Here is an 18,242-nt window from a genome sequence, read left to right as displayed (position 1 = left end):
TCATTTGATTTTTTGGCACTATCTATCTACGTCATTTTGTGAGAGAGAGAGGCTGAGAGTTGGGGAGGAAGTGACAGAAACACGTGTCGACTAACGGGCATCGGATAGTGCTTCTTTTCACTGATAACATTATAAAAAGAGCCCTACAGCTACAACCAGTCAGTTTAGTCCTAAGGTCTAGACTTTATCATTGCTAACCAGTCTGCCAATAGTATCTCGACACGTATCCGAAGCTCCTGAAACATTGAGCTCACCTTGTACGATATAACTAGTTGGTTTTCTTAAAAGTCCATCGTTTTCCTTTTCCAATTGGTCATTAGCTTCATAATTAATAGTTTTTTTTTTGTCAAGTGGTAATTTTGTTTCTTCCTTAATAACATCAGTTGCTATTAGGGATGGGCGCGGCTTAGTTCGGTCTGATTTTTACCTCGCATCGGAATTGATATTGGCATTATTTAATCAGTGCGGTTTAGTCCAATTTTGGTGAAAAAAAATTATGAAACTAGCTGGTCCAATTTAAATTGGTTTCGGTGTGAAATTTTTTTTTTTTCCAACTGAATTTTATTTATTTATTTTTACAAATTCTAACTAAAATTTTATTTTTGGGCTTTAAAATTCACAAATAATCCAATTTTATGCAAAGAGAGATGATTGAGCCTAAAAAAGAAAGATGCTTTAAAGTTGGGCTTGAGGAAATACTAGTTATGGGATTAGAAATTAAGCATTGGATTGAAATAATTTTAAAATAAATATATTTAAAAAATATGCAATCAATCCGGTCGAGTTTTGTAAGGTTTGAAACCGACACCAAAATCGGTTTGAACCAGTCTGGTCCGATTCAGTGCTGGTTTGTTAACTTTTTAGTCAACACGATTTTTTTCCCTGTTTTTTCTATTTGGTGTGGCTCAGTGTTCCGATTTTCCGATCTCGATGCCCACCCTTAGTTGCTATATTCATCTTTAAAAATTAAATCCTTTTTATTCATTTATGAAAAGGCGATGATTTTAAAAGTAAAATATTACATAAGGTCTTCCACCAAAGTATCTTGGATGGTAGTGAGAGGCTCCCGATATGGCGAATAAACTTCCGAAAGAGTAATGTCTAGCTAACCTATGAACCACTAAATTAGCAACAACCTACAGTCCTCTACTAGAAACCCAATCGAAACTAAACCTACAAAATTAAACCCTAGTTGTAAAGGATTACGTTGAGTTGGCAGTTGCGGGGTTGAAGGGTGTAGGGTACACCCAATATGGTATGGGTTGGGCCTTGATTTGAGTTGCCGGGTGTTGGGTACAAACCCCCACAAACCCAGACCATACTGGGCCCTTGCTTTTGGAAGATTTTTTGTGTGCCTCTAGGCCTCCTAGGGTTACTGAATTAAATAAAAACTGGGCCTGGTATCTTTTTAATCAAATGATTGACTCTCAATAGCATATACCACGTAGCTGTCACAATCTAAACCCGGGAAAGTAATCAACAAATGCATAATTTATACCCTTAGCCTATATGACTGGGAAAGTGATTAAACAAATAAATAAGATTTTCTCGAGAAAGTATGGAAAACAAACAGGGGAGGGAAAGAAAAGCAATTCACATGATGACATAAAACTTAAGATAAGTGATGATACCCAACGTACATGTGGCAGCCTTTGATTTTCCAAACTTGTATGAATCTGTCAGCATTCAGGCCTAAGATCTTCCCCAACTTCTCTCTCTCTCTCTCTCTCTCTCTCTCTCTCTCTGCCTCCCTGCTCTGCAAACAAAAAAGATCAAGAATGGCGCTTTCTCTTAGATTGCACAACCTTCTCTCACCCACCTTCAGACCCAAACCAGCATCAGTTTCAAATGCCTCGCTCTCTCCTCCAAACCCATCTCTCTCTCTCCTCTTCTCTCCTCTCCCACACCTGCCTCTCAGAACCTCACACTCCCTCACCATTAAAGCCACCTCCTCCTCCTCCCCTTCTTCTCCAACAACGGTTGCTGATCAACAGGGCATCAAGGTCTCTCAGTCTATTATATATTGTATAGTCTATAAACTGTGTGTTTGTTGTGTCATGCATACATGAATGTGTTTTTCTCTGTGAATCTTATTCGTTTTGAATTTTGGCTTGATTTAACAAATGGGTTTTCTTTTTTGTTTCAGATTAATCTGGTTCCCACTAAACCAATCGAAGGCCAGAAGACTGGAACCAGTGGTCTCCGAAAGAAGGTTAGTTCTTTAATCTTTTCGTTGTTCTCTTTTGTTTATTTGAATGGACTTAATATCATCAAAAGGAAATCAAAATTGAATACTTTTCTTCCTACATTGTCTTTGCAATGAAACAAAAGAGCACTTTGGCAACTGAATGAGGCCTGATTCTCTTCCTGCACAATGTTTGGTTTATAGGTGAAAGTTTTTCAGCAAGACAATTATCTTGCAAATTGGATCCAGGTTTGAATACTTGCACTTCTTTATGGTGTCGAATTCATCTCTTGTTCTTTAGTGCATTGAGGTTTTGAACGTGATTTAGAATTTTCTGCTCTGTAGGCGTTATTTAATTCATTGCCTCCCGAGGATTACAAGAATGGGCTATTGGTTTTGGGAGGTGATGGTCGTTACTTCAATCGTGAAGCTGCACAGGTGCTTTTTCAATGTTTCATCCTTTATTTTCTTGAACTCTGAATGCTGCATTAAATTATGCTGTTTGCTTTTTACTTTCAGTCTCCGTTCATTTAAAAAGAAATCCTACTTGCCGTGTTTATAAGTCTTTGGGGATTTGTAATGCAGATTATTATCAAAATTGCCGCAGGGAATGGTGTTGGGAAAATTTTGGTTGGCAAGTAAGTGTCTTGTTTGGAAGATATTTCCAGTGGTGGTGCCTTTATATGTTTGTTTACATCTTGTGATTCTTTTGATTCCCTTCTCAAGTAATACTTTAGGCTTCAAATATATGAGCTAATGATGAACTTTTGTTAATGCAGGGAAGGAATTTTGTCAACGCCTGCAGTTTCTGCTGTAATCCGAAAGAGGAAGGCAAGCCGCAATATACTTTATTTATTTTAGCATCCTGGAACATCATGTATTATTGAACTCATTTGCCCTTTCTCTTCTTTCTAATTAATCAATACATTTTATAGGCCAATGGGGGCTTTATAATGAGTGCAAGCCACAATCCTGGTGGACCTGATTATGATTGGGGTATTAAGGTGAGTTCTTATGCATACATAATATAAAGAATGGATGTTGCAATATATAATCTGATAGGACCTAGTCTTCAAAGTTTCCATGTTTCAATTATTTTTTTTTGTCCCTGAATATGTTTCAGTTTTGTGTGTATGCTTTTCAATTTCTCCAAATCCACTACTTCCTGATAAACTCATGTTCACTTTCCAGTTTAATTACAGTAGTGGTCAACCTGCACCTGAGTCCATAACCGATAAGATTTATGGAAACACCCTTTCTGTAAGTATCTGGTTTTATGTGCATATTTGCTACATTTTACATTCTGCTACTCGTACTTGTTAAATGCTGTTAGTTTATTTTTTTCCTGCTTTCATGTCTTCATCTGGAGTTCAGTGCAGCAAAAGCTCTACTATCAAAATTAACAATTTGAAAAACAGCTAGTTGACAGATAACAATCTCCAGTAGGAGAAGTTGACCTCTAGTTATATATTCTTGAAGCATAAGTTCCAAAACTTATAACTATGCATCAACTTTCATGTGCTCTTGCCATACAGTTCTCTGTTTGATTTGAGTTTGAATCATATAAGTGCAATGCAGATCTCTGAAATAAAGATAGCAGATATTGCTGATGTTGACCTATCTACTCTTGGAGTTATAAAGTATGGAAACTTCAGTGTTGAAGTTGTAGATCCTGTTTCTGACTATTTGGAACTATTGGAGGTGGGAAACAAAAATCATGCATCTTTATAATTTTTTTTATGACAATTAATCCAGTTTGAATACCACTAATTGTATGGGATTTTGTGCAGAACGTGTTTGATTTCCAGCTTATCAAAAGTCTTCTACAATTAGAATTTAGGTATATTCATCTGCCCTGTACCAAGGATTTTTATGGTATTTGAGTTTGCTTTCAGTCTGGATATAGGTTTATAACCAGTAATTTGTTAGTTACTGGGAATCACTTCCTATTCATTCATGCCATGCTTGAGTGTAAAATTTTGAATAGGGTAGTAGAGGGCAATTTCATGAATTTTCGTTATTTCTTAATGACTGGAACTTTTCAGGTTTCTATTTGACGCAATGCATGCTGTTACTGGTGCTTATGCAAAACCCATCTTTGTGGATAAGCTGGGAGCCAGTCCGGTATGTTAGACAAATAAGAGAACACAAAAGTGGTTGTACTCTGTATATTATCTAATAACTGTATTCCTGATGAGAGATGTCTGGCATGTCATGTATAGGATTCAATTTCAAATGGGGTGCCTCTGGAGGATTTTGGTCACGGTCATCCAGATCCTAATCTTACGTAAGAGTTTAAAAATTAAATTGATGCTACTTTGCTATTATGGCTGGGCATTGCTAATTTTGACTTGTGTTGTCAAATAGATATGCCAAGGATTTGGTGAACATTCTGTATAGTGAAAATGGACCTGACTTTGGGGCAGCTAGTGATGGTATGTTAACCGACTAAGGAGGTAGAATTTGTGTTAATGGCTTCATGACTAAAGAAGCATATAGTTTTATTTAGTATATCCTGTTGATGTTCTAAACTTATTTGTGCTGATATAACAAGAGAAACCAAGAAAGCATGGAAATGCTGAATTCATAGATTATACAATTTTTTTAACAATTGTTTTAGAAGTTTCAATGGACATATCATTTTTTTGAATAACATACAAATTTCATTTTTGATTAGGGGATGGTGATAGAAACATGATTCTTGGTAGAGGCTTTTTCGTTACTCCTTCAGACTCTGTTGCAATTATTGCAGCCAATGCACAAGAAGCTATTCCCTACTTCTGGAGTGGCCCCAAGGTCAGGCACCTATGTTTCCAGCTTTATTTGTCCGCTGTGAATTTTTGTTTCAGAGCAACCATAAATGACTCTGTTTCTTCCCTTTAAAACTATTTAGGGATTAGCTCGATCCATGCCAACAAGTGGTGCACTTGATCGTGTTGCTGAAAAATTGAATCTTCCTTTCTTTGAGGTTTGGCTCTCTTTGACTATTGTATTGATAAAAGCGTAGAATCATAATGTATTTCGTGCAGTGGTTTATTCCTATGAGATACTCCTCTAGTAACATATGATGTACCTTCTTGGGCTCAGGTTCCCACTGGCTGGAAGTTCTTTGGGAATCTTATGGATGCTGGGAAGTTATCTATTTGTGGGGAAGAGAGTTTTGGAACAGGTTCTGATCATATCCGTGAGAAGGATGGCATATGGTATGTCTAAATCTATATTTTAGGGCAGTCACACAGTTTGTCTACATTAAATAAGATTTTTACTATCTGGGGTGCTTATGAGCAAATTCTCTGCTTAAGTTTAGCTTCTTGAATCTTTTTATCCATCATGGGATTTCTCACTTTTGCCTTATGTGATTTCCCACCTTTTTCTTCAGTGAAACAGCCCCGTCATATTTGCATAGTGTATAGTATTATTACAGTTCTGCCCAGATATAGGCCCTCTTTTAATTTAGTAATTTTAGTTTCTTTGATCAAAAAGTTCTTGGCATACTTTATATCTTGCTCTGTTTCTAGTTCTAGATAATCATTATACTATCTGTTTCAGTACTGTTAATTTGGTAATGACACACCTGATCCTTCAACATTTTATAATGTGACAAGTTTTTCTGGTTCATGGGCATATATTTTTCACCATCCTATCGCAATCAATTGTTACTTCTTGTGTGAAATGACTCATGTATTCACAAATGACAGGGCTGTTTTAGCTTGGCTTTCAATCATTGCATATAGAAACAAAGACAAAAAGCCTGGGGAGAAGTTGGTCTCTGTCTCAGACGTCGTGAAGGAACACTGGGCAACCTATGGAAGAAATTTCTTTTCTCGATATGACTATGAAGTAATCATCGCAACTGCATTTTTAAATCATAATGCACAATCACAGTCTGTACTACAAACCAGATCAATTTGTATTTTATTGGGATAAGTGCAAATTTTTTTTAATAAGTGACCCTTTATCCAGGAATGCGAGTCTGCAGGCGCCAACAAAATGGTAGATTATCTTAGAGAATTGATCTCTAGCAGCAAGCCCGGTGACAAGTATGGTAAGTTTGTACTTCTACTTCTCTTGATACTACCATGACCTTTGGATGCTGAAAGTTATCATCCCACAGGAAATTATGTTCTCCAATTTGCCGATGACTTTACGTACACTGATCCTGTAAGCTCCATTACATGTTTTCCGTCTTCCTTCAAATGTGACTTCAAGCAACTGAATTCCAGTTTTCTAGATCAACATGTTTAAATCTAGTGTCATACAATCTTGCAGGTTGATGGAAGTGTGGTGTCAAAGCAAGGTGTTCGGTTTGTTTTTACAGATGGATCAAGGATCATATATCGCTTATCAGTAATAACCTTCCTTCCTTTATTTTTCTTTTGATTGTGACTTATTTATCCTTTAATTTCGAGACCTTATTTTCTATTTAGTGGAAGTAACTTTTAATTTCATACATATAGGGAACTGGTTCAGCAGGAGCAACTGTTCGAATTTACATCGAACAATATGAGCCAGATGCCTCTAAACATGATGCGGATGCCCAAACGGCTCTGAAGCCTTTAATAGGTTAGTTTACTGCTGTTCTGTAACAAAGGCTTACATAGACTGTTACTTATTCATTTTCTGGGTTGTGCTTTAGATTTGGCATTGACCGTATCGAAGCTGAAGGACTTCACTGGAAGGGAGAAGCCCACAGTCATCACATAAGCACCAATAACACCATGACTGGTTTCATCTGCCAAAGTGTTACCCTAAGCTATGCCCGAGGCAGTGAGTTTGGGGAACATATTCCACATGTTCAATTTTGGTCTGCGGCGGGTAGTTCCAGATTTCTGGAAAAATAAGGCCTAATTCTTGTATAATATGGTTATATATAAGAATGTGAGAATAAAGATATCGATTCCTTGTTCAAGAGGTGATGCCCTTTTCTTCTCGTTATTGCTTTTACAAAGCACCTGAATTGAATAGCACTCAACTCGTAAACTGTACACAGAGCAAACACAGCCTCTCAATAAATTTTCCAAGCTATACAATGCCATGCCAAAACGGGGGAAAACAGGGGACCTATGGAAGACATGTTTTACCTAGTGCTTAAAACACAATATCATCTGAAGTGAATTCCCCTTTAATCCTCCGTTACGACACGATTAAGATTAGCATAGAAAAGCAAAGTTGTACCATAATAAGGGTAATGATCCATTTCGAAGAGAATTCTTCACCCTTTTAATGAAAAGAAACTAGGAAACCAGGCACTGCCTCAGTGCCTCTACCGATTAGCCGTAATCCCACGTCTCTCTCAGAAACGCAATGTGCAACCCTAGTAGCCATTGGTGCACAGCTATGCCAACATGTCATCACGGTCGTCCCTTTTGGATGCATGATCAGGTGGGAGATTTGATTATATTCTTCTGATCTGAGTCTGACGACCAAGAAACAAGAGCTACTGTGGGATGGATGGATCCTATGGGTTCATCTGAAGCTGATCGGATGTCCATAATATGAAACATCCAATAGCAGGTTCCCGACCCTCCTATATGGGGGCTGACTGTACAGCTTAGACAAGCAAGACTTAGACTTATACCTCCTAGACCAGAGTAATCTGTCTCAAAGTGGCATAATGGCACAGCACGTACGCACTCTACATGGGAAATGGGATATTCTTTGCTTTCTTTGCTTCTTCTACTCAACTATCCATCCATCTTCTAGTATATGATATATCAACCACCACATCAAAACTCAATCTTCACTTTATAGGGATGTGACAGTCTTCTGGTGTCTTCTACATTTTGCTGGGTGTTTCTTATCACATCAACTGATCTCATGGTTGGTTTCAAGATTTCTTCCATATGGCTCACTTATGGTTTTTTTTTCCCACTGATACAATCCATTTCACATATGCAAAGTTGTGCATTTGGGTGGTAATAGCAGGAACCAAGAATGAGAGGAATTGGGCCCCCTTTGTTGTTATTCTAGTTGTGCTATTGGATCTCAGGACAAAACTGCTATAGGAGGAACAGTTCCAACTTTAGTTCAATGTTCTATTCTAGATTTTTGAAGATGACACGAGAGCTAAACCGTATCCATCGATCAATAGCATTTTCTCAAGCAAAGTGAGCATAAAATAGATCGAGCCGGCTTTTCTCTCTTTCAAAAGTCCAAACCAAAATCAGCACCAGATTGTCTTTGCCCCCCATTTCCAATATGATCTAAATGTCCCTCCAGACCCACCAGCAAAAATAATGGTACAGACAATGAGAAAAGCAAGCAAACCTTTTAGTGGGATATAGTAAGAGGATGGAACTGTGTTTGTCCTAGTTGTGACATACGAAAGTATAGTTGTAAATAGATCCTACCTTGTTGGGTCTATCAGTTTCATGGGATCTTGCTCTTCAACTTGAAAGAGAAACTCATTTGCCCTACTTTTTATCTGCATGACATTGTGACAACTCCACCATCATGTTATTTGCCTCACTCATGTCCCCAACCCTCTCTCTCTCTCTCTCTCTCTCTCTTGCACCTACTGTCTCCTGTCCTCTAGTGAGGGTTTTGGGATGTATAGGAAGTATTTGAAACTGTTGGGACAAATTATAAGTTCTGGTGCTTCCAATTATATATATATATATATATATATATATATATACACAGAGAGCTTTCATTGAGGGAGGAACATCCTTGTAGAGCCCACTCATCACTGTATTTCACTAATCCAAACTATCTATTTTGTAGATATTCATTCAAAAATCATCTTTACAAAAAAAAAAAAAAACACTTGAATCCGATATTATTTGTTGGTCTTAATTAGATATCTGAATAATTTTGTTGGTCTCAATTAGATGAGATGAATGAATAGAAACACTATTTGAAAGCAAAACCTAATATGTTTGACCTGTTTTGAGAAAACTGTGAATTTTACTATAATAAGAACACACTGATGATTATGAGTATAATTACTGATAATGACTGTTAAGCTTTGCTGAATATGGCCACTGAAGACCACACTTGAAAGATATTTAAAGAGTCAAATATTTGATCCCCCATTACACAGACAATGAATTAAGGAACACCACTTGTGCTAATAGTGGTCATCTAATAAAAAAGAGATGCTAAATGATGAAAATAAAGACTCAGTCGACAGTTATTTCTCAAGTTTTGGTTTTTAACATGTTGTTACCTTCTTGAAGAATGTCACGTGATTTGAAACGTCAAACCAAAAACAAAACGAAGGAAAGAAAATAGTAAAATTTCCACTTCCACTAACAACCATTCCCTTGTTTGTTTTGTCCAAACTCTTCAAACCACTTTACACACTTGTATATATGCATTTCAGATATTTTCTTATGCTCCAACATAATTAGCTAATCCGTACATATTTGATCCGCCCTGCCTTCCCACTTATCAAATAATCCATGAAACAATGGGAGAAAAGGCAGAGACTTCATGCAAGTCAACTAGACAACCAAGTTATACACTACTATTTTTGTTACTTGAAGGTGTGATTCGATCTCAGTGCTTCCAACACACACTCCATTCACTTCTCCAGGAGAAAGAAGAAAAAAAACCCCTGTTTAAGATAAATTTGCATGTTACGCCAATTTGGAGATCTAGAATTACACATAAATTTCTTCTCTCATCCACATTGGAGAAAATCTAAATATATATATTGAATGATTTATGAGTACTTCACATATTTCAAAAGGAACGTGGTGTGTTTAATCTACACTTGCATCCCCTGTTTTGCAACGATTAACAATGCCGATTCCATTTTTATTGCCATAATCCTATCTTTCTTATTTAAATGTGGTTTTCAAATTTAGAGATCCGACATTGACTTTGTAAGGAGTAATCAATTGGCATATAAACAATTACACTAATGACGTGATGCCTTAGTAAAACTTAATTCTCGTTTTGTACCTGGCTAAATCGGGCCCAATACCGGCATGCGTGGTGTTGGTGGACCTGTGAAGGTGCGTTTGGGACTCAAACCCACCAGCTTGGTGTATGAAGAATGTAGCTGTAGGCAATAGACAAGTACATGCATGCATGTTGTGTGGCTGCTGCTACCCTATAGATTTACAGCCAGATTTGGGCTGTTTCTGAAATTCTGATGAAATAAAATTTGTTATTTACGGAAAGATTAGCAAGGGCAATATCTCAACCTGTCGTGTTCGATTTAGGCAGTTTTTGTACATGTGCTTATGTTTGTCTGTGTACCCAAATTTACATTATTTATTTATTGTTGCATAGAGAAAAGGCCAAAGGAGAAGAGAGCTTGATGTGGTGGATGTTTTATGACATAGATGCATTCAACACTTAAGTGATATGACTTTGCACTTACAACTTACAACAAAGGGCCCTGGAAAACTGATAATTGTGCCAATTGCCGAAAATAAGCAATCACTGGACCCTCTAAACCACGTAAACTTTTTTAAGTGCACGTACATTTTTAAATTAGTGTATAATACATATAATAGAACTATTTAAAATCCAATATAATATGCTTCGATTCAATTCAATTCAATCCAACTTTAATCGATTTGAATGATTTGAGTATATTTAGCTTTACATAGGACCAAAATGGCTATACAACAAGCTACTTGTTCAATCATTTTTGTACCATTGAATTAGTGGTTATACTTCCCCACACCACCCCCCCCAAAGGAATAATAGTGGTCACTGGTTATACATGCAAATGATGTGAAAACTTAGCTACCGGCATTTCTTGTTTTCAACTCTTTCTGTCACACTCAATCAAGGGACAGAGTCACAGAACACATAAATTATGTGAAAAAGCATCAATTTTATATTGCATTTCCACAACTTTGGTCAATTACTGGCTCATTATTTCTTGGAGTGTCCATTTGATTATATTATAATATCTGATTATGTTATATATTAAGAGTTGCCGACGCAAAAGTGACTGTCATCTATTTGATTGATCATCAATCAATAGTAGTGTGTGAACGACTATCGATAGCATTTCACAGTTAGATTTGCTTAGATATATAGTACTGAACTGTGTTGGAACAGCAATACTTGTATGCATATATTCTGCAGTTGCTAGCTTTTTGGTGTCTGTGGAAATGGCAACCACAAGTAGCTAGTCGACTCATGAAGAGGATATCACTTAGAAAGACAAAGACGCATGTTTGTGGCTATACTTTCTTTTGTCACATTTTACAAAGGTAAAAAAAAGGAGAATAAAGATTGCATAGAAACGAAAAAGATTTTATTTCTATTGCCACATAACTCTTTGTCCCTTCTTTTGTATGATTCGTTGGAGCTTCTACTTCTCCTTCTTGTTGCAAGTGTGACAAACGCAGTTCACCACTTTTATTTTCTAACAAAATATAAATATATACACACAAATACACCCAACACCAAAATATATATATATATATATAATTTTGGGTTTGTTTTTTCCCCTAAGCATAGACAGCAGAAAGAAATCACGATACTTGTGACTGAGACCAGTTCAAGTTTGACATTTTTGCTGCAAAATGATGTCCTTTGGAGGCCATTTTGTCAATGCACTCTGGAATATTAATTCTTGACCTATAATATCAATTGGGATTTTGTCAATGCACCCCCCCAATTTTCTTAGAAACCAGAATCCTAAAAGGTCCACCAGGAGATGTCTGATGAGACGGCATATATGGGGCGAAAAAAAACCAATCTTTTAGTGGAAAATGGAGGAAGGCTATAGCTCAAGTCCGTTGCCGACGATATATATCATATGGCACTCACAGTCACTTTTCTACTTCAAGTTGTTGAAAGCAATCAAGTTTCTGAGGGACTGGTGGTTTTTGGCGCAAAACTAATAGGCTGCTGCTCATATTCATATATATATATACGCACACGCACGACAGTGTGTTTCAAACCCACCACCTCACCACCAGTATCATGCTGTCGAGTTGCCTTTAATCACTTGACCTTGATTGCCACCTCCTTTACTGTACTACCCACCTAATGGAAGATTTAAATAAACACATTATTAGAATCGTGGCAAGCTATTAATTAATCAAGAGGTAAACCCCCTTAACTTCTTAATTAATGAATTTGTTTTCAATTTTTTATTAAACAATCAAAGTATTGTCTCCCCCACAACCACAACCACTCACTCACAAACGGGTCAAGTTCTACTTTTTCCCACATTCAAGAGGAGAAGAGGAGAAGTGGAGAGAATTCATCTACCAATTGAGATTTTAAAACTACATGGTGTATATGTTTACCAAGAAAATTTGCAGGGGGTAAATTGAGATTTTTTATTATGCTTGTTGATCCTGCATTATTGTAGAGCAAATGCTCATGAATCAATACAATTTCTCTCTTTGTGATGCTTTGCTTGTTCATCAGTAATTAAGTCTAAAGTATGTAGAAGGCACTGTTCAACTTGTTCTTGTCCATTAAAATCTATTCCAAGGACACCATATATATTCTCTACTGTAAAATCTTGTCTTGGTCGACTCCTTCTATCAACAAAACACACACGCGATGGTCATAGCATTTATTTTCCCACTTCGTGTTCATTATAAAAAATATTCCTCTCCTTGCATGCCCTTCAAAAATAATATCTTCAAAACCATCTTACTGAGTTGACAGCATGCGGTGATACATCTGTCACCAAATTAGACCCTACAGACAGAGTACTACAGATGGTGACTGTTAATTAAGGCCACCCTTTGGTCAGCTATTTCCATGACAAGTCTCTGCATGTTGTACATTAGGCAAATCCTTGTGACATGCATGTTTCACCTCTTACCTTAATTAGTCTCTGTGTGTTGTTCATCTGGCAAATTCTAGTGACATGCAAGCGACCTAGGTACTTTGCCTCTGCATGTTGTTCCATCTGTCTGGCAAGTTCTAGCGGCATGCAAATCACTATGGCTTGCCAGGTCGCAATGGCATGCAACCCAAGCAATTTCCAAGTGACATGCAATGCTAGCCCCTAATTCCTTAGCCTCTGTGTCTGTCATTTCTTCCTCTGCATTTGTTTGTCATTTCCTCCTCTGCATTTGTTTGCCATTTCCTAAATCCTAACGTCGGATTTGCAGCCAAGGCCGTTATTATAGCCCCTGCTGATTGCAAAACCTCTGCATGACCTTCAAATTTTTGTGTCAGAATAACTTTACTATTAATCAAATTTGAAGTGACCAAGCTAAACTTGGGGAATTGGTTACTCAATTTTGATAGCTCTCTCCTAGGCACTGAAAATGGTTGGTCCAATTATGTAACTTAACACATCGAAACATAATTTACTATATATAGCATACACTCACAAATCATTTAGAAAAGTATTCTTTCTGATTGAAAATAGTGCACACGGTATTATTTGCTGGTCTAGTAATGGCACTAAAACCTTTGTACGATTTAGTGGGTGACATTAGCATTTTGCCTCCACAGAAGGAAATGCCAAAACCATTGGGAAACGCTTTCTGGAAACAACAATAAAGACAATAAACTTTCTTGAAGAGGGTTCCAATTCCCAATTTTGCCTATTGTCAGGCCCCTCACCCTGCAATTTTCCCCTTTTAAAAGTCCTTTCCTGCAAACAATATAATGCGAAGGAAGAGAGGGCTTAGCTATAAGATTCCAATTTTTGTTCACTCATCCACCCAATAACCGGCCTTGGCTTTTCTCTCATCACACTTCTCAAACTTATTTCACTCCCTCCTTCTCCCTGTATATCAGTCAGCCTCAGAACCAATTCATCCCATTCTCTCTATCTGTTAAGTTAATGCAATGGCAATTGAGTGCATGATCACAACAAGAAGAAGCACGCAATCCATGGCTCAACCCCCCTCCCTAAAAACAGAGCACAAACAAGATGACCAAAAACCATTAGTTTTTGATGCCTCAGTGCTCAGGTACCAGACCGAAATACCAGAACAGTTCATATGGCCTGATGAGGAAAAGCCCTGCGCCAACACCCCTGAGCTCCAAGTCCCTCTTATAGACTTGGGTGGTTTTCTCTCTGGCAACAAACAAGCTGCAACGAAGGCCTCCACAATTGTAGGCGAGGCCTGCCAAAAGCATGGCTTTTTCCTTGTTGTGAATCATGGTGTTGATAATCAACTCATAGCCGATGCTCATCGCTACATGGATGATTTTTTCGGGTTGCCTCTGTCTGAAAAACAGAGAGCGCAGAGGCTAGTAGGGGAGCACTGTGGCTATGCCAGCAGCTTCACTGGTAGATTCTCGTCAAAACTTCCATGGAAGGAGACTCTTTCTTTTCGCTACTCTGCAGACAAAAGCTCATCCAGTATCGTCCAAGATTATCTCTGCAGTAAAATGGGAGAAGAATTCAAGGAATTCGGGTAGGCGCAATGTTACTTTAATTTCCCATTAATTGATTCATTTCCTTAATTGGTTCTTACCATAATATGATGTTCTTCTGGTTTTGTTCAGGAGGGTGTACCAAGATTACAGTGAGGCTATGAGCACTCTTTCTATTGGGATCATGGAGCTTCTGGGATTGAGCCTTGGAGTTGACAGAGCACATTTCAAGGAATTTTTCGAAGACAATGATTCGATAATGAGGCTGAATTACTACCCACCGTGCCAGAAACCTGATCAAACTTTAGGCACCGGTCCTCATTGCGATCCAACATCTTTAACTATTCTCCACCAAGACCAAGTTGGAGGGCTTGAGGTGTTTGTGGATGATAAATGGCATTCCATTAGCCCAAATTTAAATGCCTTTGTTGTTAACATTGGTGACACTTTCATGGTGAGCATCAGCAGCATTTGAAATCGTTCTTCTTTTTTCGGCGACTTTATTAAAAAAATTGTTGCTGATTAATTTTGTTGCTGCTTAATTTATAGGCTCTTTCAAACGGGAGGTACAAGAGCTGCTTGCACAGGGCAGTGGTGAACAGCCAAACACCAAGGAAGTCTCTTGCATTCTTCTTGTGTCCCAGAGATGATAAGGTGGTGAAGCCACCAAATGGGCTGGTTGATGATACTTCGTGCGCAAGAATATATCCAGATTTCACATGGCCTATGCTGCTGGAGTTCACACAAAAGCATTACAGAGCAGACATGAAGACTCTCCAAGTCTTCTCAAACTGGCTTCAACAGAAAAGCAGCTGAATTTTTACAAAAAGGGTATGGGGTATGGGGTCTTCTTCCTGCCGAAACTATGAGAAAATGACATCATTGAAGGAGATGAACAGAGGCGGTAGGCCTGAGAGTTTTGCTAAGAGTTGAAAACTTGAAACGAGTTAGGACAAAGGCAAAGTTAGAGGAAAAGCCAGTTTTTTTTTTTTTTTTTTTCCTACTGTTTCCGTTGGGTCTTGTAATTAGCTAGCTAGTTTTTCTTGGTGACCAACAAAAAGCCAGACAAAAAAAAGTGACATGAGGAACCAATAAACTAAGAGCTGGTTTCACTCCAGTTTTTTTTGTACTCTTTTACTTTTATAATGTAGAAGAAAGGTTATAACTTATATATATATATATATATGTAGCTTTACCTTTCACTCTCTCTCTCTCTCTCTCTCTCTCTCTCTCTCTACTCTAGCTTACTAGCTACTAGCTACAACTACAATGTACATGGTGCCATCATTAATTAAGCAGCTTAATTTATTTAGTTAATCATAATCAGTTATCAACTGTGAATTAACAATTTAATTAATTAAATTGTGACTCAAGTGGTTAAGAACAATAATTACATAATAATTAATGAGTTTGCAGACGATTGATTTGATCATGACCGTCCATCACTAAATCCAATGGCCAGTGGGTCGCACTATAACCAATAAGCAATACATGGGTTGGGTTAAAAGGTAGAGAAAAATCCAATGGAAAAGATGGCCCACCCTAATGGATGATTCAGAGTAATAGGATGCTAGAATCCATGGAGGATTGACAGAGCTTTCTTTGTAGTGTATTCATCTGCGCAAAAAACTTTAATTAAATGCATTTTTTCTTGGATTTATTCGTTATTTTTTTTAATACCTGAGATTTGGAGGCTTGTGTGGCAATGTATATATATAAAAGAAAGCAAAGGAATACTAGCTAAAATTGTCTTGGTGTTCGTCTTTAAATGCTGCAACATTCTTCGGATGATATTACAACATTAATTTTGAACATGAGAGATAGGGGTGGCATACGTCTGTCCCCACATGACATGAAGCTCGCGTTCATCACATAATTATTGTTTAAGACAAGTTTTGTTACTAACAAGGTTGAAAAATACCATGCCTAGTCAAAGTAACAAAGGTTCTAACTTGTAACCCCAACTAATTGCCTTAGCGGAGCGGGGCCGATATTATAGTACGTGACAAGGAACAAGTAGCTAAGGTTATATGAGAAGGAATTGATAACGAATGAAAATGAAAATGAAAATGAAAATGAAAATGAAATGAAAGGGAGGAAAGGCAAGAGGCACAGCCGCCACAGGTAAGGACAATGACAGTCCCATTCCCGTACTCGCTTCCAAAAGGCCCGCATCACGTGGAAACCATCTGTAGTTTGTTCTGGCACCACACTACACTTTTCTCTCTCTCTCTCTCTCTCTCTCTCTCTCTTCCATTTTCTTTCTGAATTTCTAATCCAACTCTCCAACACAAACATTTTGTGCACAACACACAACTATTCTCTGATCCATTAAACGACAACTCTTCGGATCTCTCTCATGGATACCCACCTGCCCTTGGGCCCCTTTCTCCCCTATCTATCTGTACCTTTCTTTGTCTTGTTCCTCTTTCTCACTTAACCCCCTAATCCCTTTCTTAATTGCTCCTTAAACGCACTCTGTCTGTCTTCAGCTAATTACTCGAATAAAATATGGACTCAAACGACGAGTCGCAGAAGGAAGCCAATACGTTTCATGCAGACCCCTGCTGCTCTGGCCCCTGAATGAGAGAAGAAGCTCCCCGACACCATGACCCTGACTTGGAGAAATAATGAGCATCGTTCACTCACTCACTCACTCACTCACTCACTCGAATGCATTTGACATTACAATTATATGAGTGCATTAATTATAATTAGGGAACGTGAATCATGTTTTCTCTTTTCTCTTTTTTCAAATTGGAAAGGGAAACATTCTTGTTTTTACTACAAATTTCAACAAGTAAATCACAAAAGAGAAATTTGAGGTGGCACACATAATTAAAAAAACCGTCCCATGACGGAAAAGGAAGAGAAACAACACAAGAAAACAAAGCTTACTTTTTATATATAAATCAAATCGAAATGGCTCGTGGAGGTTTAATCATGATATATGTTTAGCTCCTCCGTCTCTATCTAACAGAGCTTTAGGTCTGCCCGGCTCATTTTTTTATAAATCTGTCTTGTGTCATTTTCTTCATGTACGACAAGGAACATTTAATCATTTTAACTCCCTAAGTAAAAATAACAATTTATTTTTATATATAGACGAATAGGAATAGGAATAGGAACAGCAACAGGAACAGGAAGCTCACTTGATTAATTGATCACAATCACAAGATGATAATATTGAATATCAGATTGCCAGACGAGCTCGCTCGCTCCCAAGTTCCTTCCTAACCTAATCTTAATCTTGTTCGACTAAATTTGCTTTTCAGTTTTGAGAATGAACCCACATGGCGACAAAGAGCATGATCTATCAGATCAACTGATATTTTCCATGACGATATTCACAATTACGTGCCAGGATGTCCAACAAAGACAACGCTTTAATCAATCACACACAATCCTTTTTCTTCCACGTCTTTGTCTTTTCCTCCAGCAATATATACTGCGATTGTGTGATATACACAAATTACAATGAAAAGAGCAATGCATGCAGTGATCGATGTCTGATATCTGATGTCTGATATCTGATATCTGATGATGTCTCATATCTGATATCTGATATCGATTGGGATTATATATATATATGGGAAGACGACGAAGCCCAAGCCTCATACATACGCAACGCACCCCTCAGATTTCTTATCTTCTCTTTTCTACATGTACATGCTGAAAGTGATTACATTAACATATACGGCACTTGCACATGCATGCATATGTTATACATGTACCTTGTACGTATATATATATACACGAGGACCAGCCATTGCTCTTTTGTATTTTT

At 37.7% G+C, this 18,242-nt stretch overlaps 2 protein-coding genes across 2 annotated transcripts; both read left to right on the top strand.

Annotated features, from left to right (window-relative positions):
- Positions 1 to 1,741: 1,741 nt before the first annotated feature.
- Positions 1,742 to 7,115, top strand: PGM (phosphoglucomutase). The gene is made up of 22 exons (XM_089051834.1): positions 1,742 to 2,003; positions 2,147 to 2,212; positions 2,390 to 2,434; positions 2,531 to 2,623; positions 2,771 to 2,823; positions 2,965 to 3,016; positions 3,121 to 3,189; positions 3,377 to 3,445; positions 3,764 to 3,886; positions 3,976 to 4,025; positions 4,231 to 4,309; positions 4,408 to 4,472; positions 4,553 to 4,620; positions 4,863 to 4,981; positions 5,079 to 5,153; positions 5,273 to 5,388; positions 5,884 to 6,025; positions 6,149 to 6,230; positions 6,300 to 6,346; positions 6,455 to 6,532; positions 6,643 to 6,748; positions 6,822 to 7,115. The coding sequence occupies exons 1-22, from the start codon at positions 1,779 to 1,781 to the stop codon at positions 6,887 to 6,889; spliced, it is 1,890 nt and encodes a 629-aa protein (XP_088907960.1). The 5' UTR covers positions 1,742 to 1,778; the 3' UTR covers positions 6,890 to 7,115.
- Positions 7,116 to 13,790: 6,675 nt separating this feature from the next.
- GA20OX2 (gibberellin 20 oxidase 2) lies at positions 13,791 to 15,621 on the top strand. Its single transcript, XM_008236098.2, has 3 exons — positions 13,791 to 14,496; positions 14,588 to 14,909; positions 15,005 to 15,621. Exons 1-3 carry the CDS (start codon positions 13,922 to 13,924, stop codon positions 15,269 to 15,271), a joined length of 1,164 nt encoding a protein of 387 aa, XP_008234320.2. The 5' UTR covers positions 13,791 to 13,921; the 3' UTR covers positions 15,272 to 15,621.
- The last annotated feature ends 2,621 nt before the right edge of the window (positions 15,622 to 18,242 follow it).

The sequence above is a fragment of the Prunus mume genome, linkage group LG5, assembly GCF_029339155.1.
Source record: "Prunus mume cultivar Tortuosa linkage group LG5, ASM2933915v1, whole genome shotgun sequence".
Taxonomy (NCBI): Eukaryota; Viridiplantae; Streptophyta; class Magnoliopsida; order Rosales; family Rosaceae; genus Prunus; species Prunus mume.
The sequence above is the reverse complement of the archived record's forward strand: the minus strand, read 5'-3'. Positions and strand labels throughout refer to the sequence as shown.